The following is a 27022-nucleotide window of genomic DNA, read 5'->3' on the forward strand; positions in this document are numbered from 1 at the left end:
TTGAATTCTGCTCCTCTCCCATGGGAGCTTGGGGGGCAACATGAAGACAGCCACAAAGTCTGTTCTTGCCCATCTTCTGTTTATGCTCATTAGGCACAGTGCCATGCGCAGAGCCGCTGTTCAGTAAACATTAAGGGAATGAATGAATATGCCCTCAGTCCTCCTGGGGCCAACTGGCTGGGGTGGGGGACAGTGCTGGCCCCTGCCTCTGGGGCAGACCTTTTCCCTGACTTGCCAGGGGAGCCTTGGCCTGAGGTGGCAGCTCTGGCTGGGAGAACATAGGATCTTCTTGGCCCCAGTCATGCACCCCACAACTGCCTGTCCCTTAAACTCCGAAGCCTATTAGAGAGAAACTCTGTATGTCCCAAGCATCCTTTGTTCCCTGGCACTGGTTTGTCAAAGGAATGAATGAATGAATGAATGAATGAGTATCTGCCACCCCCTCTCCAGGGTCTATTACAGAATAGCAGGGACTTCTGTTACCTGGAGCCCTGTGGCCCTGGGGGCCAGCACAGCTCTCCCTGCCCCCCCCTTAGCCCTTAGCTGCTGCCAGGCCCGAGTCCACTAGGGGAGGAGGGGAAACCACCTGGCAGAAAGGCTGTTCCCTTCACTCAACAAAAGGGGGAAACAGAGGCCCCTGAGCTCCCCACTCTCGTGTCCTGGCCCCCAGATCCTCTCTGCTGCTTCTCCCCCCTCCTCTGGCCCTAAGGACCCAAGCAGAGGTGGCAGCTATGCGGGGAGGGGGTAGTGGGTGTGGGTACTCTTCTTGCCACGACCCTGGAGGCTCACTCCTTCCCTGCTGGCCTCTCCCACCAGGTTACACGCTGTCCACGGGCAGAGACCAAGTCTCTAGTATATTGTGGTAGCACCTGTACCGGGCACATGACTGCCCAATAAATGCGTGACTAAATTGGCTAAGGGTCGAGCAGGGATTCAAACCCAGGCGTTTCCCGGTGTCCTCCAGCCTCCCCCTGCCCAGCACCTACCACCCTGAACTATTGCTGATTGACACCCCCCTGCTCGGCGCATGTCTGTGGACACGCCTCGTACTGTAAATTGCTTTTTCACACCTCACATCCCTTCTCTGCGGGTTGATTCCACATTGACCGAGCTCCTGCGAGGGCAGGCCAGGTTTGGCACCAGGACTTCCGGTGATAAGGTCGGCGGGGGTGTGCGGAGGGCAGGAAGCAGTCTTTCTTTCCTGCTCTCTCTGGCCCTGCCTGCACGGACAGGCCAGATGACCAAGTTGCCTCTCCAGAGTGGGGCTTGGACAGTGTCCCACTGGTGGGATGAGGTCAGAAGCACCCACCCTTCCCCGGGGGACAGGGCACGTGGTTCGGGTTGGGAGATGTGGGCTCAGAGCCCGGATTTTCATCCGAGAGAGGAATCAGACCACAAACTTGTCCCGGGATCTGGGGCGTGGGGGGGCAGAAGGGAACAGTCCCCATTAAAAGCCTCGGAGGCACTGGCACTTGTGGGAGGCAGGGCCCTTCTCTTGCTGACCCACAGGATGGAGGAGCCTGGATGCTGGAGTCCAAGTGATCTGGCCCCACCTCTGACTAAGTGTGTGGCCTCGAAGCCTCAGTTTCTGTATCTGTAAAATGGGGATGAGACTGATGCTTTAGTGATAAGGACTGAAGGACGCCACACACAAGGTGATTCACAGGGCACCAGGCATGCGCTCAACGCGGAAACCCCATGTCTGTCCGATGAACACACGGAGGCCCCGAGAAGGGGGTCGCCCCAAATCTGAAAAGTCAGGGGTGCCAGGAGCAGACACGCACCGGGGCCCCCCCGCACCAGACACCCGGTCCGTGGCACCACGTGGGAGACAGGCTGCACCAGGAAAATATTTTGACTTTTATTTGCTACACCGACAGCGGCCCCGAGGGGGGCTGGCGGCTGTCGTCTCTACACGGGCATCTGAAGTGGGGGACAACAACGGCATTTCCCCAGCGGATGGCAGGGCAGGCGGGGCCGGGCAGACTCGGGGCGGGAGGATGACGTCTGCCAACCTCCGGGCCGCGGGAGCGACGGCGGTGGCGTCTCTGGAGATGCATCCCGGGTGGTGGCTCAGAGGCAGGGAAGTCCAGTGTCCGGGGACGGAGAGGAAGTCCAGTGTCCGGGGGGCCGAGAGGCCTGCACTACCTCACCGGCCCGGCGGGCGGCGGCCAGGGCTGCTCGGCCAGCTCCCGTTCCAGCTGCTTGAAACGCTTCTTCGAGACCCTTTTGGGCCGGAGCCGCCGCAGGCAGGCCGGGAGGCACTGGTCCAGCACGCTCTGCGGACGACATCGAGGGTGCAGAGGGCGGCTGTGGCCCATCCCCGAAACCCCCCTCCTTCCCCAACCCAGGGTGAGCCCCACCTCCAGCATGAAGGCCCCCACGAAGTTGAAGGCCACCAGGCCCAGTAGCAGCAGCTTGAAGCAGGTGTCGGCGATGTTCCTCAGCGCCAGCGGACCTTGCAGGAGGCCAGGGACCAGGAGGAGGCCCACGAGGATGGAGGCCAAGAGCGCCAGGACCACCAGGAAGGGCACTGGGGGTGAGGGTGCGCATCAGGCGGGGGGGCCCTTGCCCCCTCCCACGCATGTCCGGAGGGGAGAGTCCGTCACCCCAGGCCACCGCAGCCCGTCCCTCCCCCACCCACACCGGCCCAGTCTCGCGGTGGCACCGTTGGTGTAGAGGGGCCGGCGGAAGGGCGCCCCCTTGGACACGGCTGCAGCCAGGATGAGGTACTGGAAGCTGGACAGAGAGAAGACCACTGTGTTCTCGTAGTTGGGCAGGTTGTCTGGCGCGGGCACGGTCTGGTTCAGAGGCACAAACCTGGGGGGGGGCGGTCAGTGCGAAAATAGGGGGTCAGGGAGCACATGCGCAGGGGACGGGGCGGGGGGGTGGGGTGGGGGATCTGGGAGCCGGGCTCCCTACTCACCAGGGTTGGGCCACGGTCAGGAAGTAGCCCCCCAGCTGCACGCCGGCCACCAGGGCCACCTGCAGCAGCAGGCTACTCAGCACAGGGATGCTGAGCAGGGCCCCGGGTGGCCGCGCCCGCCCCAGCGCCAGCGCCGGCCCCGTGCGGCTCATGAGCACGGCCACCGTGGTGGTGATGACCAGGTCGATGGCCAGGAACTGCACATCCCCAAGGTTGGTGTTGATCTGCCGGCAGGGGAGGGAGGGCACGGGAAGATGGCAGGGAGGCACCGGCCCTGCCCTCGAGAGTCTGATGGGGAAGGCCGGATTCCTGCCCAGCAGCCCAACTGGGGACGGGGTGGGCAGCGCCCTCCTGCTTCTGGGGAAATCGAGTCTGATGGGGGAGATGTGTGCTGGCTTCAGGGAGCCCCCTTCCAGCGTGAGGGAGAAACCATTCTTGCTGACCCTTCGGACACCTAAACCTAATGGGGTCAGTTCCTCCTGTCCACAGGAAGCTCCCAGTGGGAGGGTGCTCAGGCTCTGCCTTGCGGGGCCTCTGGTCACCAGAGGACACAGTTCTTGGTGGAGGCAGGGACAGATGCCAGCCAGCTCGAGATCTGCATTGCCCCTCAATCCCCCTCACGTCGCCTGCTTTCCATGGGGCCAAGCCACGTGCCCTCAGAGCAAAGCTGGGAGATACTCTCTGAGTAGACGCAATGGGCATGACCAAGTCTGGACCAGAGCGAGTGGGGAAACGGATGGGACAGTGGGACAGGAGCAGCGGCCCTGGCTCTGTGCGACTTCTGCCTCCGTCCCTGCTTGGGCTCTGTCTCGGTCTCCCCCGCAGACAAGAGCTCCTGAGGACAGGGATGACACGTTAGCATAGGACAGCTGTCCCTGTTTCTGAGGACCTACTCTGTGCCACCACCCAAGGCTCAGGAATTGTCTAAGCCACGTGGCTAGAGCGTGGCAGAGCGGGATCTGAGGCCACACCATCCACTCCCGAAGCTGCTGGGCTCCAGGCACGGGGCTGAGTGTCCCGGCTCTGGGCCTGGTCCAGGCAGCGGGCTCCGCCCCACTCACCGTGTAGAGGATCAGGACGGAGATGAACTGGGTCAGGCTGTACAGGGCCATGTACTTGAAGACGCTGAACGAGGTGTCGAGGGAACACCGGCCTTCCCTGGGCGCAGGGTTGGGGGCATCAGCGGGCCCAGGCTGGCCGACGGGCCCCGAGGGCACCCCCCACCCCCCCGCCGGCCCCTGCCCACCTCACCTGATGACCGTGGGCACACACTCGATGCTGGCCATGCTTGAGGTGAAGGGCGAGACGACCGAGGCCTCAGCCTGGGACAGCGAGATGCCCACGTCCGCCGCCTTCAGGGCCCCGCAGTCGTTGGCGCCGTCCCCGCACATGCCCACGCGGTACCTGCGCGGACGCGCGGCCTGTCTGGAGCGCGCCTGCGGCCCGGGATGGCGCAGGGGCTCCAGGAGAGCCTGCTGGCGTCCTCCCAACGGTGGAGAGGACTCCTGAAGCCTGCGGTGGGACGTGGGCACCCCCACCCCCACCCCTAGCCCCCCCCCCAGCCGGAACCACTAGCCCCCCCTCCCGCCCACTGGTACGCACTGGAGTTTCTGGAGCTCACACACCAGCTCCGTCTTCTGCTCGGGAGCCATGCGGGCGAAGACTGTGCCCTGGACCAGGACCTGAGAGCACGGGAGGAGGGAGAGGCTGAGGCAGCTGCCACGTGGGGGTGGGAGCTGTGAGGAGGGGACGGAGCACGGGGAGGCTTAGGATGACCAGGGGTGCTGGGGGGGGTAAGGGGGGGCAGCCCTACCTTGGGCAGCAGCTTGGGGAAGTGCTTCATAAGGACACCAAAGGTGGACCCGCTGAGGGCCAGGTGGCTGGATTGGGGGTCCGGCTCCACGGTGTAGCTGGCGGCCTGATCAGGATCCTGGGGGCCCAGGAAGCTCAGCTCAGCTTCCCCTGCCCACACCGGAGCACTGGGGCTGGGGTCAGGTAGCACAGGGCGGGGTCGTCGGTGGGGTGTGTGGCTGGAACTCCGGCTTGGCCTCACCTTAGCCCCGTTCACAGCTGCGGAGGATTCCAATGGCAGGAGCTCGAGGGAGGCAGGCTGGCCTCGCTCCGGGGGGGTGGCATGGATGATAAACAGATGCTCCCGGGGGCCCACCATGCCGCAGCCCTGGGCCACTGTGACTGCTGTCTGCAGGTTGTCCCCTAGGAGCATGGGGGCAAGGTCAGGGCCCAGCTGCTGTCCGGGAGGGCTGTCCTCACCCTGACACTTAACGGATGGGAACACTGAAGCCAGACACGCTGTCTGCCATGACTCAGGCAGGTTCATCAACGGCTCTGAACCCGCCTTCATCACCTCTAAAACCAGGCATCGAAGGACTTAGGAGAAAGTGGAGATCAGGGCTAATGTCCCACATACCCTACTTAGTGCTGCAAGACCTTCTGGAAGGTGTGTGCAAGCACTCCAGAGTGGGGAGGACAAGGAGAAAGACACAGACCCACCAGGCCCCCCAGAGTCACCCTAGCTAGAATCTTTTTCTTGCTCCATAAAACTGTCACCACTTTCCAGGGTGACATAATTCTCCCCATTTCCTACAGGGGGCACTGGAACCCAGAGAAGCCACGTCATCGCAGGCAAGAGGCTGGACCCCAGGCTGCTTAGCCTGGGGGTGGGGGGGTGGGGGGGTGCATAGGGAGGATGAAGGCAGGGGTTGGGGGGTGCCTAGAGGTCATTCTACTCCCCGGGGCCTCACCGTCCTTATCTATCAAGCGGAAGGACAAGGGCCACTTGGGAGGGATCCCATGAAGACCCATGAGACATCTAGAAGAGACCTGGCCTGAGGCAGGGATCCGAAAAGAAGGGGTGCCTCTGTCCACGATGGTGGAGGGGAAGGCCGCCCTCCCAAGCCAGCCTGTGGCCCACAGGCACCTGTCACCATGACGGTACGGATACGGGTCCTCCGCAGAGCCTGGATGACTGCTGTGGTCTGCGGCTTCAGCAGGTTCCTCATGACCAGCAGCCCCAAGAGGCTCAGCTCCCGCTCCAAGGTGTCCCTGGAGGGTGGGCGGACCCAGGTCAGAGGTCACAGGGTGGCTCAGGACCCTGTCCCTGCCTCTGGGCAAGGCTCTCTCCCCTAACACCCTGCCCCTGTCCCGCGCCACCCTGGGGGCTCCTAGCAGAGAGGACCCCCCTGCTCCGGCTACGCCAGGGCCAGAGGCCCAGTCCCCGGGGGGTGGGGGACAGCCCACCTCGTCAGCTGCTGAGCAGCCTCCAGGCTGGGTGCCACGGGCAGCGGCTTGCTGGCGAGGGCCACCACGCGGTAGCCAGCAGCCGTGTAGCTCTGCAGCCTCTGGGCGAAGTCCGGGGGCACTGTGGGGAGAGGCAGGTGTCACGGGGACAAGGGCCAGGGGCTTACCCCGTTCTGGGCCGCGGCGGCCTGCCCCCTTCACCTGTCTCGGGCTTGCAAAGGCCTGCCACCAGCTCAGGGGAGCCTTTGACGTAGGCCTCGGGCTGCGAGGCTCCCGGCCACGCCACCACCACGTTCATGCGCTGCAGGGCTGACGAGAAGGGGAAGCGGCTGAGGATGCTGACGGGTACTGGGGGCTCCTCCTGCAGAGATGGGGGGGCAGCTGAAGGGCCGGCGCAGGGAGCCCGCCCCTCCCCCCACACACCCCACCATGACTCACCACACCCTGCAACTGGGGCTCCTGGAGTGGGGGTCTCATCACTGCCAAGACTTGAGTCCCAAAGGCCGAGTCGGCAGCCGGCCCCTCCTCCAGGACCTGGGAGGCAGGCAGGGAAGGTTGGCCTCCGCCAGGATGGCAGTGGCTGGGCCCACCGAGGGAGGCGGCGGGAGACTCAAGTTAGCCTCCTGGAAGCCCTCCTTTGTGGGAGAGCGGAAGTCACGGGCTGTGGAGTCGGAAGGACCCCAGTTCAAACCCTGGCTTTGCCGCTCACAAGCTGCAGGGGGACCTTGGACAAGTTACTCCGACTCTCCCTCAGCCTCCGCTTCCTCCCTCTGGGGCAGGTTTGGAAGCTTCCCTCCAGGGCTCCAGGGGAGCACGAGCCAAGGCCTGCACTGCAGAGCGCAGACACCAGGTGGGGGCTCCCACGTGGCCCGGGCCATTGTTGTTAATGATGGTGGCACAATGATGCCACCCAACGTCCTGGCATGAGGACCAGGCAGGGCCAGTGAGAGCCCAGCTGCCCAGAGCCAGGGGCTGACCTGCTCGGCCTCCTCACCCAGCCAGTCGATTCCACCATCTTGAGGTCCATGGGGTCGCCCACGGGGATGTCCTGGAGCCGGCTGAGGGCATGGCAGGTGGCCAGCGCTCGGAGCAGGGGCCCTATGGGCAGGCGGCGGGGCTCTGGCACCAGAGGCAGGAACGCCTGCCCTTTCAGGGGTACCACACCCATCACATCCAAGCCGTCCTCCGTGAGGGTGCCCGTCTGCAGGGGGCAAGGGATGGGCCCGTGATGAGTCCCGGGAGGAGCTGTGTGTGCCTGCGTGGGGCACCGTGGGAAGCCGGGGGGGTGGGCGTGGGAAGCCGGGGAGCCTGTGCAGGAGCCAGAAGCGGTCTCTCTGCCAGGGTGGCCCTCCCCAACCCCCGCCTCCTGTATGGCACCACTGCCTCCAGGAAGTCTTCTGCCCCTGCTCTGGGCTCCTACCCATGACCACTCTGTTACCCCCCCATCACTTGTCTGATGGGAAGCCAGGAAGGAGGCCTGGCCACACTGTTTCAAAACTCCCTGTGGCCCCCAGTGCCCTCAGAATCATTAAGGTCCGAACTCCTCAACGGGGCTCACCAGCCTCTGCCTGACCAGGGCCCCAGTTGCCTCGGCCTGGCCCCTTACCCCCTGCTCGCTGTGCCCCAGGTCTGTTCCTCCAAGGAGCCAGGCTGACTGCTCCCCAGCCCCTGCTTCCCCTGCCTCATGTCTCCAGGAACAGCCCCCACCCCTGCCCCGAGGTCACAAGGAGCCTTCCTAGATGCCATGTCCTGAAGGGAGGGACCCCACGGTACCACCCTCTCACGTGACCCTGTTCACTTCCTTCTCCAAACCCATCACCACCTGCAGCTCCCTGTGCCCCCCAAGTCACTCATTCTGGTGGGGTGACATCACCCTGGGGGGTCTCTGCTGGGTCTCAGTGCTGAGAGAAGCCCCAGGGAGTGACTAAATGACCTCAGACCCTGAGCCGGACATGCGTGGGAGGGGGCAGGGGGCGGGGTCTCTGAGCATTTCCGCCCCAGGACAGGATCTGGCACTGAGCTGGCCCTCGGTCAGGGTTGCCAACTGAGGTATACAGGTGTAGGGACCTGGTGGTGGTAGAGTCCCTGGCCCCCGCCCTGAGGCCCCCACCTTGTCAAAACACACCAGCTGGAGCTTGCCCCCCAGGTTGATGCGCAGCGGGTGGATACAGAAGATGCCCTGACTCCGGAGCCGGCTCTGGGCGTAGAGTGTGCACACGGTCATGGCGGCCGGCAGGGCGGGGGGCACCACCACTGTCACCAGGTCCAGAGCCCGGATCACGATCTCATTCAGCGGCATCTGGCAGGAGGCACGGTGAGCACCAAGGGCCAGGCCGGCCCAGGTCCCCACCGGTGGTCCCCGCCCCTCCCCGGGGCCCCCGAGGCTCACCCGGTTGCGGTGGAGGATGAAGATGCTGTAGATGGTGCCGAGGAGAGCTGGGGAGAACAGCAGGGGACTCAGTCCGATTTGGGGGCAGGGCTTTGGGGGGTGGGGCCAGCCAAGGGAGTGCAGGGGGCCCCCAGCTCACCCAGGACTGAGAGGGCAGCCACGAACTTCATGCTGTGTTTGTAGAACTTGAAGTTGATGGGCCGGGGGTGCAAGATGGAGCTCACCAGACCTCCTTTTGCTGTGCAGAACCCTGGGAGGAGCCAGGGAGGGGTGGAGTGGGGAGGGTAAGCGTCAGGGCAGGCCCTCCTCCCAGCCCCTGCCCTACCCCACACCTGGGGGCTGTGAGACACTGCTCCTGGGATGAGAAATCATCCAGGCTGGGGTGACTCTTGATGGCCCACACACCTTGCCCAGCCCTCACAGGGTTTAGCGAAAACAGAATGAGTGGACACCATCTAAAAAGTGGGCGGTTTCACTTAAAATCCAGGTATGTGGTTTCTGCTGAAACACTCAGACTGGGGGACACTAGGTCCCATCCCCCCGTGACAAGAACCTCTCAGAGTCGTACAGGGCTATTCCTGTCCTAAGGGCTGGGCTCCCACTTGCTGGTCACATCCCTGACCACGTCGTCCGGCCAACCCCAAGCTGGGGGGGTGGGACTCTCCTGCCCTGCCCAGGGTCGTGAGCCCGGCATCCCTCCCTGTCCCTCCCTGCTTCCCTGACCCCCACCTGTTCGAGTCACCACTGCCAGGACGTGGGGTCCGACGAACGCCCGTGCCTGCAGGACGAGGGTCCCACAGAAGAGCGTGTGCCGCCGGTGGGTCTCTGGGCAGTAGGGCACGGGTCCCTCCGGCAGGGCTGTCTTTAGTACTGGGACGCTCTCCCCTGGGAGGGATGTGGTAGGAAGCCGGTGAGGGGCCTCCACGCCACCCCTCCCCACCACCCAGACAAGGGTTAAGCACACTTAACTCTTGTAACCATACGTGCGGAAGTCACTGCCCCCATTTTATAGAAAGGGACACTGAGGCTCAGGGCAAAGGACATAAAGACACAGCCAGACAATGCGGAAAGAGGTGTGCCAGCCAGGTACCAGGGGGAGCCCGACAGTGTGGGTGCGCATGCCTGCACTCAGCCGGGGGAGGGGGCGTGGGGAAGGCGTTCTCACTCTGTTGAGATTATTTTATGACAAGCAGTATTATTTTTATAACTCAAAGCAACACACCAGGGGCAGGGGCAGGAGCAGGAGCGCTCAACTTCTCGGACGCCCTGAGCGCCCGAGGGGTGTAGGATCAGCAACTCCAGAGAGCAAAAGGGGAAGAAAAACCTCAGAAAACCTCAGAGTGCTGCTGCGAGGCCAGGGGCCTGGTGGCAGGGGCAGGAGCTGGAGGTGGCCGCTGACCTGTCAGAGCGCTCTCGTTCACCACGCACTCGCCAGCCACCAGGGCCGCGTCGCAGGGCACCAGCCCGCCTTCCTGGGGCAGCACCAGGCAGTCTCCGGGCACCAGCTCGCTGCAGTCCACCCATTCCTTCTCTGCAGGCAAGCGGGGGCCTCAGCACGGCCCAGGGTACCCCCAGCCACCTCCTCGAGCTTCCCTTTCCCTGCTCTCACCTCCCCCGGGCCGGCACACACACACTCGCGCCGACAGCTGCACCATGTCCCTCAGAGTCTGGCTTTGCTGTGGGCAAAGGGGGGCACGTAGGGAGTGGCAGGCGGCGGCCCCATGGGGGGCCCACCTGCCCCATCCCCCGCCCCGCCCCCACCCACCTTTCTGGTCTTGTAGATCGCCAGGCAGATGGACGTGGTGGAGATGAGGAAGATGCACAGGGCGTACGAGTAGTAGCGGTCGGCCAGCCAGAGCCCGATGCTGAAGGCCTGGAACCCATAGTATGGGTTCAGTGCCTGGGGGAGGGGCGGGGAGGCAGCATCAGGGCCCGCGTCCCTGGGGTGGCTAAGCCCCTCCAGACATCCCTGGAGCCTCCGGCTTCTTGGATCTGAAGAGGACACGGGCATGTAGATGCCAGGCCCCCGCTAAGCCCGTCCTCTAAGGGTCATCCGGTGGTGATGACAATTCCAAGTTCTATTTTACAGATGAGAGCACCGAGGCAAAGAAGGCTCCTGCAGTCACTGGCCCCGAACCACACAGCTCCCCAGGGGCTGCCTGGGGTTCCCATCAGGCCCGACTCCAGGAGCCAGTCTCCCTCTCGTGGGCGTCTGCCTCTGGCTCAGAGCGCTGGGACGCCCAGTGTCTTCTAGGGTGTCTGCGTCACTGGCCCCTCTCTGTCCCCTACGCCACATCACCCCTCTGAAGCTTGGGATCTTAGCATGTGAACTGAGTGCCTCTACTTGTGTGGCCGCCAGAGGGTCAAGGTGGCTCAGGGGTAGCAAGGCCCGGGCTCTGTGGCCTGGCGTCTCGGCCTCCACTCCCAGCACCAGCCCGGACCCCAGCCTCCAATTCCTTGGGCTGAGTGGGTGCGCCTGGGTTTGAAGAGACTCTCCCTTGTGGAGGAGGGAAGAGTCCCTATCAAGTGACCCTAAGACAGCAAGCCCCCGGCCAAGGTCACCCAGCCAAGCCAGGCCAGAGCTGGGGCGAGGCCCAGGGCCAGCCCTACCTCGTCCACCAGCAGCTGGGGATAGGACTTGACCGGGACACTGATCACGTTGGGGCCGTAGATGGTCTTCCTGTAAGAGAAGCGGCCAGGCGAAGAGATGGAGGGTGCAGCGGCAGCTGGACCCTCCAAGGGCGACAGAGCTCCTCATCTTACCGCCCGGGGAACCGAGGCCCAGAGAAGGCAGGGGACGGGAAGACCACGTGTGCAGGGCGGTGCCCACCTCACGGTTTGGTCCTGGAGGCTGAGGCCGGAGCAGGAGCGGCGGATGTCGTTGCAGGTGCGGCCGCGGTCCAGCAGGCTGGGGGCGGGGCAGGGTAACTCATGTGGGCGACGCTGCCTCCCTGCCCCATGGGACTCGGGGCTCCAGGCCCCTTCTGGGCCACTGAGCTCCTGGGCTGGGGTGGGGGGGGCAAGTCCCTCACTGACTCTGGATTTAACCTTCTCCTGCCCGTCTGATCGGGCCCCAAACCACCTCGCCGCAGAAGAACACCAGGCGAGGATGAGAATAACGAAGAGTGACAAGAATCGCTGTTACTGAGCCACAGGGGGACTCTTTCCAATGACGATGCTTCCGGAGGTGACTTAACCTCTCTGTGCCTGCTGCCTCGCCTGCAGCGCGGGGATGGTGACAGCACCTGCCACATTGGGCTCCGGCGGGGGGGTGAGAAGCCACACAAAGCACGTGGCTGGTGCCTCCCCACGTCCCCGTGGCGCCCACCTCTGCAGACGCAGCTCCGTCCGTCTACCAAGCACCTGGGAGGCGGCAGAGGAGGGACGAGCCCCCAGACGGACGGTCCGAGTCCAGAGCCTGAGGTCTGAGTCAGCGTTTCCACCAGGCTGAGCCAAACTTTGGGCGAAGCTTATGTGTTTACGTGCTTCCCCCTCAAAAAAGCCTGAGGAGGCAGGGATTCTCTCTATGCCCTGGTTACAGACAAAGACCCCGGGGCCTGGGGAGGCTCAGTGACTGGCTCGCGTCGCAGGGGCACGGCTGAGCGGGGCGCTCATGCCAGGCCACAGCCCTGACCCTTACCTGACTTGGCAGAAGGCCTGTTGGCTCTCGATCCAGACGTAGCGCTGCCCTCTGAAGAGGTAGTACCGCAGCGTCCGGTGCTGGGCAGGAGAGAGAGGAGGCTGGGGGCAGCCGCAGGAGGGGGGCGGCGGGAGCAGAGCGGGGAAAGAGGCCAGAGTCACAGGAAAGAGGCAGGGAGGTTTGGGTGTGTTAAGGTGGTTGGGTGAGCATCCTGGACACTGGGGACATTGGGGACAATGGAACTGGAGGTGCCCGGGGAATGTGGCGTTCCACCCTCCCATTGTACAGAGCATGAAACTAAGGCCCAGGGAGGGTTAAGGACTTGCCCAGAACCCAGCTGTCCACTCACTGCCTCTTTGCTCCTGCAGAACTGGGCAGTGTCCTTCCACGCACCCTCTGGTACCGTCCCCACCGCCGCCTGGCTCCGGCCGTCCTCCGGGCCCTGTGCAGGCAGCTCCAGGCTGGGAGGAGTGCAGGGAGGCTTGGGGAGGTCTGGAAGCTGATGCAGCACCTCCCCACCCCGTGGAGCCTCAGCCCCTGCCCCGGGGTGGGAGGCACTGCTGCCTTTGTTCGGAGGCTTGTGGACAGGAGCGAGCGGGGAGCAGGGGCTTCTGGGAGGGGTGACGGGGCTATCTCACCTGCCCTCGCTGACAGCCTCAGTCTGCACCTGCACAGTGTACAGCTGCCACGAATTATCCTGGAACAGACGTTTGGACTTGCTACTAGGAGAGACTCCCCCCCTCCCACGTCCCACCCCGCCACCTGGTGGCCCCTGCCAAGGATCAAGGACCTAGGTGATCCCCTTAGGAGCCACCCTCTTCCCCTTCTGCCCACTGCTCAGATGGGAAAGCGGAGATCCAGAAATGACAGCCTGCATGTGGTCCCACAGGAAGTCAGTGGGCGGATGGGGCTGCGACTCCACGCCTGATCCCCTGCCACCCCCACCCTGTCCGACCCTGCCCCAGCGCCACTCTCTCCAGCACGAGGCCACCTCACCTCTTTGTCTCTTATTTCGATGACGAGTGTTTCTGCGCGGGCCAGGTTGCAGGGCCGGAGCCGCAGCCGCACCCCCCACACCGGCTTCCAGCGGAAGAGCAGCAAAGGGATTCCCGCCATCATCCAGACCACGATGTGATAGCCTATGACCCTCCAGGGACTGCCACAGTAGCCGCTGAGCCTCTGCGGGGCGACAGACAGGCCCTGTGGGGGCGGGGCGGGGCGCGGCGAGGGCTGGGAGGAAGAGTGGGGCGGGGCCAGGTGGGGGGGGCGGGGCCCAGGGGGTGCAGGGGCTCCGGGCCCACCTACCACGGATGAAACTGAGGAGCTGAGGGGATCTACAGATGTCTCCATCGTCAGGGTCCCATAGCCGGTGGGCGTGCTGCCCACGAGAGGGCTGCTGTCTGTGGGCACAAAGGAGAGAGGTCATGGTGGGGGGCGCTCCTCCCTCTCTTCAAACAAAATTAGCATCAGCATCAGCATTTTGTGGCCCCTATCAAAGTTGCGGTGGCTTCCGCGCAGCAGCGGTGGTCAGGAAGGAGCCGGCGGGACTGTTTTGGACGTTGCTGTCCTGCTTGCTATAACTGACCTGCAACATTTGGGGAAAAGACAGTCCCCACTGCCTGCCGTTTCTCAGGTTCAGAGAGAGCGCTTTCTTAAAACTGACACGCAGGGCGCTTGGGTGGCTCGGCCGATGGAGCATCTAATTCTCCATTTCGGCTCAGGTCATGATCTCAGGGCCGTGGCATCAAGCCCTGTGTCAGGCTCCGTGCTGGGTGCGGAACCTGCTTGGGGCTCTCTCTCCCTCTGCCCTCCCCACCCACCGCACTCTCTCTTTCTCTCTCAAACAAAAAAAACCTGGCATGTTCCCAGAAACCAGCAGAAAGGTTCCATTGATGGGGTCTTGCCTACAGTTATCAGAGCAGAGCTTTTGAGAAGTAGCCTGCTGAGACCAAGGACCAGCACTGAGAGGCAGATGGGAGCCGTCTGGACACGCAAACTGGAAAAATGCGGCGGCAGGTGGCACAGGTCTTTGCAGTGTTTTGGGTCCTTGCCCTGAAAAGCTTCAGGTGTCGGTACCAGGACCAAAGGCAGTCAAATCTTTGATGCAGAAGAGCCCAGGAAAGGGACTATAAGACTATTCAAGACAGTGGTATTTGTAGCTGGGTGAGACAAAGGTTCTGGTAGGAACCAAAGTGGCGCTTTCTGGTTGAGTGAGGATCCTGGGGCCACGGCCGTGAAGGGACACAACCACCTTGGGACCTGGCTGCCCCCATGTTTCCCGGCGGTGCCTGATTCTGAAGACTGAAGAATGAAGACCCCAGCTTGCTGCTGGAGCTGGCCGTTAGAATGAAGTCATGGCCAGGAAAGCGGTCTTCACCTGTGATTATGGGCTTACACTTGGGAGAGGAACACTATGGGAATGAGGCAAGCGGGAAGACCACAGGTTATTTTATTTTATTTTTATTATTTTTTAAAGATTTTATTTATTTATTTGACAGAGAGAGAAATCACAAGTAGGCAGAGAGGCAGGCAGGGCGGGTGGGGAGCAGGCTCCCCATTGAGCCGAGCGCCCGATGCGGGGCTTGATCCCAGGACCCTGAAATCATGACCTGAGCCGAAGGCAGAGGCTTAACCCACTGAACCACCCAGGTGTGCCGCCACGGGATATTTTAGATGGAAAACCACGACCTCTGTATTTCTGCTAATGCTGGCAGGACCAAGGAAGACTTGAAGTAAAAAAGAAGAAAAGCATCGCTAGGGGGCGCCTGGGTGGCTCAGGAGGTTAAGCATCTGCCTTTGGTTCAGGTCAGGATCCAGGGATGCAGAGATCCCTGCTCAGCGGGGAATCTGCTTCTGCGCCCCTCCCCCTGCTTGTGCTCTGGAGCTCTTGCTTGCTCTCTCTGTCAAATAAATAAATGAAATCTAAATAAAAACAAAAACCAAAACCAAAACCACTGCAACTTTATAAGCTGGTCTGATAGACCCAATGGCTCAAGGCTTCATGGGTCTGTTATCTGACTGTTCCGGGGTTCTCGCTCACAGTGTCTTGTTCCCTTGTGTGTCTGGTTATCCCTGGCTGGGTGTGGGTGTGGGTGGACAGGGCCTGGTGAGCGCCCTGAGCTTCCACAGCCCTCACACACCCAGCTATCTGCTTCCTGGGAGCTCTGAGGCCCACTTTTGCATCCGGTCCCCACCCAGAGGGCACAGATCAGGGCTGCTTATCCTTGTTCAACTCTGTTGCCCAGCAGAGTCCTGGAAGCAAGGAGATGCTGAGAAGATGAGTCTGGACTGAGGAGATGTCAGGCCTGCCTTTGACAGCAGCCAGGAAAGGGGCCCCCACTCTCAAGGTGGGATGGGGGACGGAGGAGCTCAGCCAGTGTGGAGGGGCAGGGGGGAGAGAGGAGGGGTGAGCAGAGGACAGAAGCCGCTATGTCCCAGCTGAGCATGTACTAGGGTTCCTTACTTAACCTTCTGTGGGCAAGGCCTATCACCCCCATTGTACAGATCAGAAAACCGAGGCTCTACTGCAGAAATTTTGTTTCCTCCTGTCTCCCCTACGGCAGAGCTGTGGTCCTGGCAGGGCAGGTGGACAGTGAGCGTGCTGGGGCTACAGAAGACCTGGGCTCACTATTCCCTGAGACACCTGCAGGTGCCTGGGCTCATCCCCAGAACTTTGGGAGCGACAGCAGCAGTGCTGGGCACCTACAGGCTTCATAGGAGCTTCTGGCTTCACTTAGGGATGGGCGCGCCCAGCAGGTGGGGGCAGGCACCAGGTTTCTGAGCTCCTGCCCTTTCCCCTCCCCAGCCAGGGCCCTGCAGAGCCCTAACCTAAAAGTTTCCACCAACAAGTCCAGAGTGTCCCAGGCCACTGCCACTGTCACAACATCCCGAGCCCCTCAGCTGCTCTGTTCCCAAACACTTGGGCTTCCCCGCAGCGTTCAGGACACTTCCAAAAGCCCACTGTGAGCAGGCTCTGCTCCTGGCCCTTTTAAATGTGGTTAACACACCAACCCTGCCGCATGAACTCCATTATTATCTCCTTTTTATAGAAGAAAATGAGGCTCAGAGAGGTTGAGCAACTTGGCCAAGCTCACACAGCAAGGACACGGCTGTGTCAGGATGCAAGTCCAGGCAGGTGGACTCCAGCGTTGGTTTTATCCCTCTGCTGCACCACCGGTGAATGCCTGAGCTCTGGGGCCTCCTGTCCCCATCAGACCAGGCAGAGTCTGTGCTCTCCCCACACAGTCCCCACATCTCCACATAACGATGGTGACCATAATTACAACGGTAATGACCGTAATCAGAGCTGCCAACAGCCATTAAGCACTTCCCAGTGACAAGGCCCACTCTTAGCCTCCAGACGAATTAGCTCATTTAACCCTCCGGCAACACGAGGAGGGGGACTCCTTTCTTTCATTTTACGAAGGAAGGAACCGAGGCTCAGAGAGACAAAGACCCCCCCCACCCCACCCAGTAAATGGGGGGGCCAGGACCTGGGAGCCGGATCCTGCTCTTTACGGGGGGGGGGGGGGGCGAGTGGGCTACCAGGGCTCATGGCCTCACCTCCCCAGACCTCTCTGAACTCATGATTCAACAGCCCAAGCCACGCCTCTGGCCAGGCCCTCCCAGTCCTCTTGGGTGACTCAGAGAACAAACAGAGCCACCAGCTCCAGGAAGAGGCCAGTCCCTGGGGAGAACACACACACACACACACACACACACACACACACACACACACACACACATATGCACACACACCCCTGTAGCTTGCAACCAGGGGGTTCTCTGGCTGGTAGCGGGAGTGGCAGGCCAGATCCGCCTTCTTCCCTGGGGCTCTGACGGACCCGAAGCCGGGTCCCCTCTCAACTCTCGGGTCCTGGCCCGGTCCAGCTTGTGAGTGCGGCTTGTCAGGGAAGCATTTTCTTCCCTTCCTGACAGCAGCCTGCGCACAGCACACAGCAGAGGGCCCTCTGCCAGCTGCGGCAGCCTGGGAGGGGGTGACTCGTTCTGGCTCCCGGCCTGGGGGAGAGAGCAGCAGGCCTTCAGGGCAAGTGACACAGCCTGGCAAGCTGGATTCTCAGGTCCTTGCCACCAAAAAGCCACAGACGTCTCTTGCGGTGGCCCAGTTGTTAGTGGAGTCCCAGCTGTCCTTTCTTCCAGAGTCCTCCACCGGCCCCAGAGACCCGCTCCACGAGCAGGGCATAATGGGTCGTGTTTTGGCCCTGAGGGCTGGTCTTGGGGGTCTCCATGGCTTTGGAGTTCTAAGGGGTTGACACAGGCCAGGTGCTGTTCCAGGGGCTTCAATACATCAACTCAGTTATTCCTCACCCACACTCTATGAAGAAGGTACTACCTGTATCCCTATTGTACAGATTAGGAAACTGAGGCCAGGAGAGGTGAAGCCAGGGGCCCAAGGGCCACAGAGCCAGTGAGTGGTAGGATCTGGATCGAGGCAGCCTGGCTCTCAGGTCCACGCTCCTAACCACGGCACCCCCATCCTCACGGCTTCCTCGCTGGGCCCCTGGTTCTCTTAGAGGCAAGCTGTGTTTTGGGAGGCAAGTGCCTTAACATTTCTGGGTTTCCATTTCCCCTCACTAGGAGCAGACCCCCGAGCAGCTGGCACACGAGGAGGTATGAGCGGCGGCCGCCCCGGGGGGAGGCGGATGCTCCAGAGGCCTGGGCCTGTTTCACGGGCAGCTGCCAGCTTCCCTGCCAGAGGTGTGGCTCGGCTCTGACCCATTTCTCAGGCTCTCCTCCATGTCCCCATCAGCCTGTCCAAGTCCACTGCCATGCCCCTGCTCCCCTCGGTGGCTTCTCCCCGGCTTGCTGCTGGGCAGGGCATGGGGAAGAAGCCCGCATGGCATGCTGGGCCCCTGGAAGCAGGTCGCTTCGGTGGTGCCAATCTGCAACCACCCTGCAATTTATCCCATTTTACAGGTGAGAAGACTGAGTCTTGGAGAAGCAGTTGCTCCTCCAACTTGTTTAACAGCTGGGAAGGGTCTGTGTGGCCTCTGCCACACCCACCAGCAGCCATCATGCCATCGGGCCGGACCAGGCGTCCCCATCCTGCCCACAGTACCTGGCACGTGGCTGGGTCTCAGGAACCATTTACTAAATAAGCCCCAATGTGTGCACACCTGCACACCTCGCTCACAGAAGCCAGATGCTGAGGGGCGAGCCTCTTCGGGAAGGGCCCTGCCAGAGGTCCCTTGTGCCACCCTCGTCTGCTTGCTTCCCCCTCGATCTCAACAGTGTTCCCTCTGGGACGCGTGTCCTGCAGCCTATCACACACCCCTCACTTCCTTAGGGAGCACGCTCTCCGAGTCCACCTTAGGGGGAAGGACAAAAGAGGGGCTTGAAGGAGGATGTCACGTCTGTGGAAAACTAATCTCTCGGCAAGGTCAAAGCTCAGCGCTCTCTCTCTCCTGCGGGATGACCCCTGTCAAAACACTAGGAAGTGCTGGTTTGTCTCCAGGCACATTTCAGTGGCCCCAGGGATGGCGCAGGAAGGTCAGGACTGGGTCTGATCTTTCAGGAACACCAGCTCAGGCTGGCTGCCGAGCCGGCTAAGCGGAAGGAGAATACTTTTCACACTGACTGCACTGCTCTTCTGAGTAACAGGGACTGATCACCCGTCACCCTCCAAGGGCCCCCCAAGAGGGGCTATAATCAGCTCTCTCGACAGCAGGGGAAACTGCCGGAACTTCCAAGTACCTGGCCCAGAGTCAGACAGTCGGAAAGCAGAGAAGCTGGAAGTGAGTGGGTCAGAATGAACACATTCCCTAGTTCGTCCTCACAGCCACCCCGTGAAAAGTATGGATTTGGATCCCATTTACCAGGAGGCACATCTTAATAGGTCCACGGTCGCACAGCTGCGGGTGGTCCAGACTAGACTTGAACCTCCCCTGACTCCAAAGCCCGGAGGCCATGCCACCAACTGCAGAGGGGAGGGGCTGCAGTCAAAGCCATCTGAGAACCTCTTGTTTCCTGCGGAAGCCCAGCTTCCTGCAGCTGACCTGGCAGTGGCCCAGGGTGGTAGGGGAGCCTCCTCCCTTGCCTGTGCTCCCCCTGCAGCCAGAGGCTCCTCTCCTCTGCCAGGCAAGGGGGGTGAGGAACAACCTGTGAGTAGTAACCTGAGCCTTAGGTCTGGAGTTCAGAGGCCCTCTCTCCTCTGCTTTCCCCCCTCCCTCACCAGGGTGCACACTGAGCTTCGGGTTGGGTTGGGGGAGAGAGGTGGAAGATGGGGAGGGAAAGAGCAGAACTGAGGGGTCTACCTCTGTAGACGATGCTCAACCTTTGGTGGGCGCTTTGCTGAGGTCTGGGGTCTGAGTGACTGCCATGGATATGAGACCCTCCTGGAGAAGAGAGGTCTCCGGGCTCCATCCCCAGCCCGTGGGATTTAGACTCCGAAAAGGGTGGGCCTGGGACACAGGGTCTGGACTGGGCAACATGCAGAGTGTGGCCCTCAGACCTGGGTGTTTCGAGGCTTCCTCTGGGGGCTTGAGGCAGATCAGGAGTGGCACTTGCATCCGGGACACTCTGACTCAGGGATCCGGGAGCCCTGGCTTCTCCAACCCCCATTCATTCATTCATTCATTCATCCAAGAGGAGTACTACCCAGAGGCTGCGGATGCAGCGGCCTCCATGGCTGTTCCCGGACCTGGACATCTGTCACTGCGGGAAGGAGTCCAGTGGGCGTGGGGCATCTCCCCGCGCCCCTTAACCCGCGGACCTCCAATCACCCTCCTGCACAGCGCCCAGGGCTGCAGGAAGGCGGGGAGGGGCCGGTTCCAAGCCCCGCCATACCCGGGGCTCCCGTCCTCTCTGGGAACGCCCCGTGCCCACTCCCCCAGACGGGGGCGGGGACGGGGACGAGCGCGGGGATGCCCCCAAGGGTTGTTCCCCTGACCCGCGAGCCTGCGGTGGGGGTGGCGCGTGGCGCGACGACGGGAGGCCCAAGAACCGCGCCCGGTACCGGGCGGCCCGGGCGGCCCGAGCTGCGCACTCACCTGCGCTCATGCCGGCTCCTCGCGCTCATCGCCGGCCCCGGCGCTGCGGCCCGTGGCCCCGGCCCGGGCGTCGCGATGCCCCGCAGCGGGGGCGCGAGGCGGGAGCGGGAGGCTGGGGGCGTGGGGCGGAAGTCCGTGGGGCGCGAGGCGGCCCGGGGCACCTGCTGGAGCCGACAGCTGGCGCGACTGGGAAGGTGCCGCAGTCGGGGTGTGCGCGCCGCCAAGCCCCGCCCGGCCCACTGCGGCCCCACGTCCGCCCCGCGCGCGGGCTGCCGGGACTCGTAGTCCGAGCCGCCTGCGCCGCCCGCCGGCGACAGACACACCCTGGATGCGGCGCGCTCAGGGACTGCGACTCCCATCGCTCAGACACAAGAACCCACAGACACACACTATGAGACAGCAGCCCTCGGACACACACACGCATACAGAGTCACACACACAGGTGACACGTAGAGACAACGCACCGTACACAACAGCGCTGTGACACTCAGAAGCACAGAGACAAGCGCCGCTCCGTGCCCTGTAGACCGGAGTCAGCCCCAGCGGCCTACCGCGGTAGCTAAGAGGTCTGCCTACGGCTTTCGGCTGGCCTCCACCTTTCCAGGCTGTGTGACCTTGCGCAAGTCACCTAACTCTCTGGGCCTCCTTTCTTAACCTAGGCGATGGCAGTGACATCCGCGATGCCTGCCTCATAGAGTTGTGAGCCTCACGTGAGGGTAAAGGTAAAACACTTGGGACAGCACCTGGCACGGCTTGATAAACGCCAAAGAAGGAAGACACCTGCGCAGACACTCACAGACTCCGACATGTGCCTGGACACGGGGAGCCTCTGCAGTGAGGTATGGGAGGCATCTGAAACGCCAGAGGGAGAGCCGGAGGGATAGCCTAGCTCCCAGAAGCCTCCCAGCGTGACTGCGGGTACCCCTGCACAGGTGGGACGTATGGAGGACACCTTGTCCCTGTATGCAGTGTGGAGCACACTGCCCTGTCCTGACAAGTGCAGACACAGTGTCCCCTAACCTGGGGTTGGTGGCTTCTGGACTAAGGACTTCCAAACGCCGACTGTGAATCCAAGACCCCAGGGTCTGGGGCAAATCAGGGAAGGATCATATTAGGGCCAGGATAGGACTGGCCCTATTCATTATCCATCCAGCGTGACCTGCGCCATGCCAGGCCCTGTTCTAGGAGCTGAGAACAGGACGGTGAATGGGACAGACACTGGGAGCAGCCAAAGGCAGGCAGAGGAAAACTCCAAAAATAATAAGCTGTCATGGAAAGGGCTGGAAGGAGCCAGAACTTTGATGCAGGGGTAATGGTGCAGGATAGACTCCAGAAGGGAAAGCAGGGAAGGCCTTGACAGTACTGATGAGGGAGCAGGAGGCTGGCTGAGGACAAAGCAAAAGCTGGCGCCTTGCACCCCCTCTTCACCCGCTCCCCTCCATATGTGTAGCATTCCTCAGGCACCCCTGATCGCCATAAAACGATAAATAGTTAACTTGCAGGGATCGCAATCCTGCAGAACAGGAATCTCCGTTGCTCTACAAGATGTCCTAGAGACCTAAACAGGGAGGTTACCTTACCAATAGCACAAATTTCCAGAGGCAAATAACTCTTGGTTCCTGAAGCCCTAATGTCCCCCTCCCACCATAAACTGGAGGAGACTGGAGTAGAAAGGAATGTAAATGATAGCCAGATCATAATGCCCCACCAAGAATCTCCCAATTATCTTGATGTTAATACCTGACCTAAAGACGACATTGATCAGGCCATAAGGGCAAGGACTCCCCCGGCACCTTGTAGGCCCTCCCTAACATGTGAGAACTCTGTTGAAATCTCCCGTTCCTTCACCACCTCCCCCCAACCGTGGGGTATATAACATGCCCACCTTCACAACCCGGGGCAGCAGCTCTTCCTGCCCACGGGTCCTGTCCCCGTGCTTTAATAAACCACCATTTTGCACCAACGACGTCTTAAGAATTCTTTCTTTAGTCGTCGGCTCCGAACCTCCTCACCCCGCCGAACCTGACTTAGGTTCTGGGACTTCATCAGTACCAGATACATGGCAGGAACGCATGCAGACATTTGCTAAAGGAGAAACACTGACAGCACTTTCTGATGGGTGGCATGTGGAGTGCAGAAGTGTGGCACTGGAGACGCTCCAGGGGTCTGTTTTTTGTTTTGTTTTGTTTTTTAAGATTTGATTTATTTATTTGACAGAGAGAGAGATCACAAGTAGGCAGAGAGGCAAGCATAGAGAGAGAGGGAGAAGCAATTTCCCTGCTGAGCAGAGAGCCCGATGTGGGGCTCGATCCCAGGACCCTGAGATCATGACCTGAGCCAAAGGCAGAGGCTTAACCCACTGAGCCACCCAGGCACCCCCAGGGTTCTATTTTGAGCGGGGTCGGGAGGACAGGGGGACAATGGAGCTACTTGCTGAGCTCTGGCAGCTAGACCACCTGGGGGTGTGGCTGGCTTCACTCCGTTGAGAAGTGCTGTGTCATCTGCTGATGAGATTCGTAGTGTGGGCAGGTGACTTCTCCGAGTCCCTGTGTCTTCCTCCAGAGCCCAGCCTCACGCCTGACGGACCTCTTGCCTGGGGAACCCAGACCCCCCACAGCAAGCAGAATGGCTGGGTTCAGAGAAATGGCTCGCTAGGATGGCCTTGCCAAGAGGCAGTGTGGTGCGGGGACCGGAGCTGGGCTGTTGCCCCAGAGACCTGGGTTTAAAGCTGGATGAGCTTTAAAAAGTCACCTTCTCTCACTGAGCCGCTCTCCTGCTGTGGAAGACGGAAGCCATTCAGAGGGTGGAAGGAGATAGCAGGTGCTTGGGGGAAGCTGGTCGCTTTCTCTAGCTCCTGGTGCTGGGCTGGACGCTTCATAAGACAAGGGTCTCAGGGATCGCCTGCCACATTGGTCCCCAGGGCTGGGCTTTGAAGAGGCTCCGCCTTCTAAGCCATCTGGGAAGGAGCTGCACCTGCTGCCCGGCCTGTTGCCTCGACCCACAGGAGGACAGAGGAAGCTTCTTTCCAAACCACAGAGGATGTGGAAGGTCCTGCCGTCTGCTGGGGTTACCTTTGGGGAAGTGGCTCTCTCAGTGTGGTCCTCTGAGTGGTCTGTGGGTTGGGCTCCAGTCACCTGTGGGTTAGAACCCATCAAGGAAATTTTCCTTCAAGTAGAGGCTCCCTTGGGGGTCCCCCAGAGAAGGACATAAAATATGCCTGGTCCAAGTGGCCAAAGGTTTGTCAAGTCACTAGTGTGAACCCGTTTTTTTCTGGAGCATTGCCTTACTTCTCCATTTCGCCAGTTTCACTAGATTTTTGCAACAAAAGTGGATTTTCTCTTCTAGTAACAAACCCCATGACAGGATGATGCCTGTCTGGACACAAAAAAGGGGTGGTTTCAGCAATTTGTCTTGTAGTTTCCTGGGCAAGGAGAAGGATCTGAGAAAATTTGGGTGTTGGGGTCTGTCGCAGCACTCTGAGCCGTGTGACCCTAGAAACGAGCGCTCAGAAAAACCATCCTCTAGGCGGGAGTTCCCTCGCTCTGGCCGGAAGTCCTGGGTGGTTCTGTGACCCTGAGGGGACCTTCCACGCTGTGGGAATTTAAGACAAATCCGCTCAATTGTGTTTCTGGAGCATTTGCTCTACCGCAGGCTAGATGCTTTCCCGTTTGTCTTTATTTTCTTTGGAAATTAGTATGTTAAATATTTATTTAAAAATTTTTTTTTGAGGTTTTTGAGGTATAAAGGATTGTCTTCCCTGAGTTCACACATCTATCAGCTCACATATTTACTTTTCGGAAGGGGGTTGAGAACTCACATTTATTATTTTTCTCATTTGGAATTGAGCCACAGTTCTTCTTCTTTTTAAAGATTTTATTTATTTATTTGCCAGAGAGAGAGATCACAAGTAGGCAGAGAGGCAGGCGGGGGTGGGGGTGGGGAAGCAGGCTCCCTGCTGAGCAGAGAGCCTGATGCAGGGCTTGATCCCAGGACCCTGAGATCACTACCTGAGCCTAAAGCAGAGGCTTAACCCACTGAGCCACCCAGGTGCCCCTGAACCACAATTCTGAGCAGTGAATGCTATTAATTCTCATTTTATAGATAGGAAAACCGAGGCACAGAAGTTCAACTTGCCCAAAGACCAGGGAAGAAAAGATGGCTGGGTCCTGTCTTAGAGAAATTTGAGGAATTCCACAATATTACTTTTGTGAATGAAGGCACATTGACTGGACACGGTCGGGGCCACAGAAGTAGCATAGGGACAAAATACCCTTTGTCTACTCAAGTATGGTTTTTATTAGAAAAGTCTTTGTGACTGTTGAGATGGAACGTTTGCCCAAAATCCAGGGGAAGATTAAATAAGCAGTAAGTGCAACCATGGATGGGTCACGTGTTCCCATTTGACCCCAGTCTGAGACATGGTGACAGTGGCTGGTAGTCATGGATTTGCCAGGTGCAGAAGCACATCAGCGGTGGCAGCTCCCAGGACAGGACACTGCCTCGTCCCCGGAGCCAGTGGCGCAGAGCTGGCATTCCAAGCCATGACGTCATGCATGAGAAAAACCCTCTTTCTCTACCCAACAAGGCACGAGAGGCAAAGTCAAATCATATGTGGATCCAAGAACTGGGACCTTCCCAGGGCTGACAGAGGCGGAGAGTGTGAGCGGGCGTGGAAGGTGTGGGGGCTGCCGGGGTCTTTAGGTTCCCACTTCCTGAGGACGGGGTACCATGTCGTCTTCCAGGACTGGTCAAGAATTTGAGATTGGACACTTCAGGGCAGAGACCCTGTTCTGAATTTCTCATGAATCAGTGTCTGCTCCTTTTTAAGTTGGTGACTTGGGCTCCTGGGTGGCAGGGAATACATCTTACTCATCTCTACCCCTAGCGCTTAAACTCTCCTAATAATGGAGACTAGTCCTTCTGAGCTGTCCCTTCTTAAAGCCAGAAACGCTCATTAAGGTTCATCCCGGATGAGTCAGACGTTTATCTTAGCCGCTGGCCTCGCAAGGGCAATGCAAAGGGCTTTGTTTCCCCGCTGATCTCACGGCTGTGGGCGAAAAGAGCCACCTTGGAGTGCTCCCGCGGGAGAGGAGGGTCGGTCACCGTGCACCTGTGCCACAGAGCTTTGAAACTGGGGTTCGAAAGGCTCAAGCGGAATTTAAATCACACACACAGGTAGATCTTTATTAGCATCAAAGAGGCCCTCCGTTATTGTGGGGTGAAAACAGAAGGCTGCTGTTATTCACAACAGCTAAAAAGATGTGGAAGCAACCCAAGTGTCTACTGCGGGATGGATGAGCCCACAAAATGTGGGGTCCACACCCAAGGGAGGATTCTTCAGCCTGAAAAAGCAAGTTCAGGGGCACCTGGTTGGCTCATTTGGTGGGACATGTGACTTTTATTTTTTTTAATATTTATTTATTTGACAGAGAGAGACACAGTGAGGGGGGAACACAAAGGAGAGAGAGTAGCAGGCTTCCCACCGAGCAGAGAGCCCAGTGTGGGGCTCCATCCCAGCACCCTGCGATCAGGGCCCGAGCTGAAGGCAGGCACTTAACGACTGAGCCACCCAGGCGCCCAGGGACATGTGACTCTTCATCTCGGGGTTGTGGGCTTAAGCCCCACGGTGGTGTAGAGATCATTTAATTTTTGCTTTTTGAGTATGCACAGAGTCGGGGCGGGTTGGGGAAGGGCAGAGGGAGAGGGAGCGAGAATCTCCAGTGCCCCCTGCTCAGCACAAAGCCCGAGGCAGGTCCTGATCCCATGACCAGGTCTGAAATCTACGGTTGGATACTTCATGGACTGAGCCACCCTGGTGCTCCTTAAAAATAAAAACTTAGGGGCGCCTGGGTGGCTCGGCGGGTTAAAGCCTCTGCCTTCGGCTCAGCCATGGTCCCAGGGTCCTGGGATCGAGCCCCGCATCGGGCTCTCTGCTCGGCGGGGAGTCTGCTTCCACCTCTCTCTCTGCCTGTCAAATGAATAAATAAAAGCTTAAAAAAAAAAAAAAAAAACTTAAAAAACAAAAAAAAGGCAAGTGGTTCTAACAATAGGCTACAACACGGAGGAACCTTGAGAATTTTATGCTAAATCAAGTATTTACCAAAGACAAAATACTGCTGGGCTGCCCTCTCAGGAGGGAGTGTCAGTCCTGCAAACAGAAAGTAGAAGGGTGGTGGCCGGGGCGGGGCAGTCATTTCATGTGGACGAGTTTTGCAGGACACAGAGTTCCGGTTTTGCAGGACACAGAGGTCTGGACGGCGCGGGTGGCTACACAATGATGCGAACGTACATCATGCCGCTAACAGCGCACTTAACGATGGCTAAGGACGAACCTTTGTTACATGGATGTGACTGCAGTAAACAAGGAAAAATGGGAAGTGGACAGGTTAGATCACACACCGCTTTTTTCCTAGGATTTTAAGATTTTATTGAGAGAGACGGAGCGCATGTGTCAGGGGTGTGGAGGAGGGAGAGAATCCCAAGCAGATGCCACACTTAGCCCGACATGGGGCTCGATCTAACGACTCTGCGGTCATGACCTGAGTTCCACGCTTAACCAACTGAGCCACCCAGTTGCCCCGTATCACACCGATTTGGAAGGGAAAGCTTTCTGTGTGCCCATTTGTCATGATGGAGAGGCCCCTGGAGGTCAGCCGTGGAACTCAAGGTCACAGCTGACCTGGTCACTGCTCCGTGTTGGGAGGCAGCCAACCTCGCCTCGGTAACTCTAATGCCGGAGTCTGCATAAGGACAAGAGCCAACAGTGAGCAGGCAGGGAAGTCTGTTCCCACGGCCGTGGG

At 60.1% G+C, this 27022-nt stretch overlaps 1 protein-coding gene across 6 annotated transcripts; it reads right to left on the bottom strand.

The window, feature by feature from the left end:
• Positions 1-1837: 1837 nt before the first annotated feature.
• ATP13A2 (ATPase cation transporting 13A2) lies at positions 1838-20493 on the bottom strand. 6 transcript variants are annotated; one of them, XM_082685509.1, is made up of 29 exons: positions 20223-20493; positions 13519-13613; positions 13210-13392; positions 12852-12910; positions 12563-12674; positions 12214-12293; positions 11404-11481; positions 11184-11253; positions 10339-10473; positions 10183-10249; positions 9973-10104; positions 9303-9458; positions 8713-8823; positions 8574-8620; positions 8295-8483; positions 7179-7385; positions 6623-6718; positions 6386-6545; positions 6185-6305; positions 5865-5989; positions 4980-5140; positions 4740-4856; positions 4529-4608; positions 4178-4330; positions 3988-4084; positions 2927-3150; positions 2669-2820; positions 2364-2533; positions 1838-2279 (listed from the first exon to the last, which is right to left on the bottom strand). In XM_082685509.1, the coding sequence occupies exons 1-29, from the start codon at positions 20230-20232 to the stop codon at positions 2145-2147; spliced, it is 3522 nt and encodes a 1173-aa protein (XP_082541635.1). In that variant the 5' UTR covers positions 20233-20493; the 3' UTR covers positions 1838-2144. The 6 variants fall into 6 exon arrangements, with proteins under 6 accessions (XP_082541635.1, XP_082541637.1, XP_082541636.1 ...); XM_082685511.1 differs by having other exon boundaries at positions 10339-10446; positions 20223-20482; XM_082685510.1 differs by having other exon boundaries at positions 10339-10446; positions 12214-12314; positions 20223-20473.
• Positions 20494-27022: the final 6529 nt, after the last annotated feature.

The sequence above is a fragment of the Mustela nivalis genome (genome assembly GCF_964662115.1).
Source record: "Mustela nivalis genome assembly, chromosome: 10".
In the NCBI taxonomy this organism is placed as follows: domain Eukaryota; kingdom Metazoa; phylum Chordata; class Mammalia; order Carnivora; family Mustelidae; genus Mustela; species Mustela nivalis.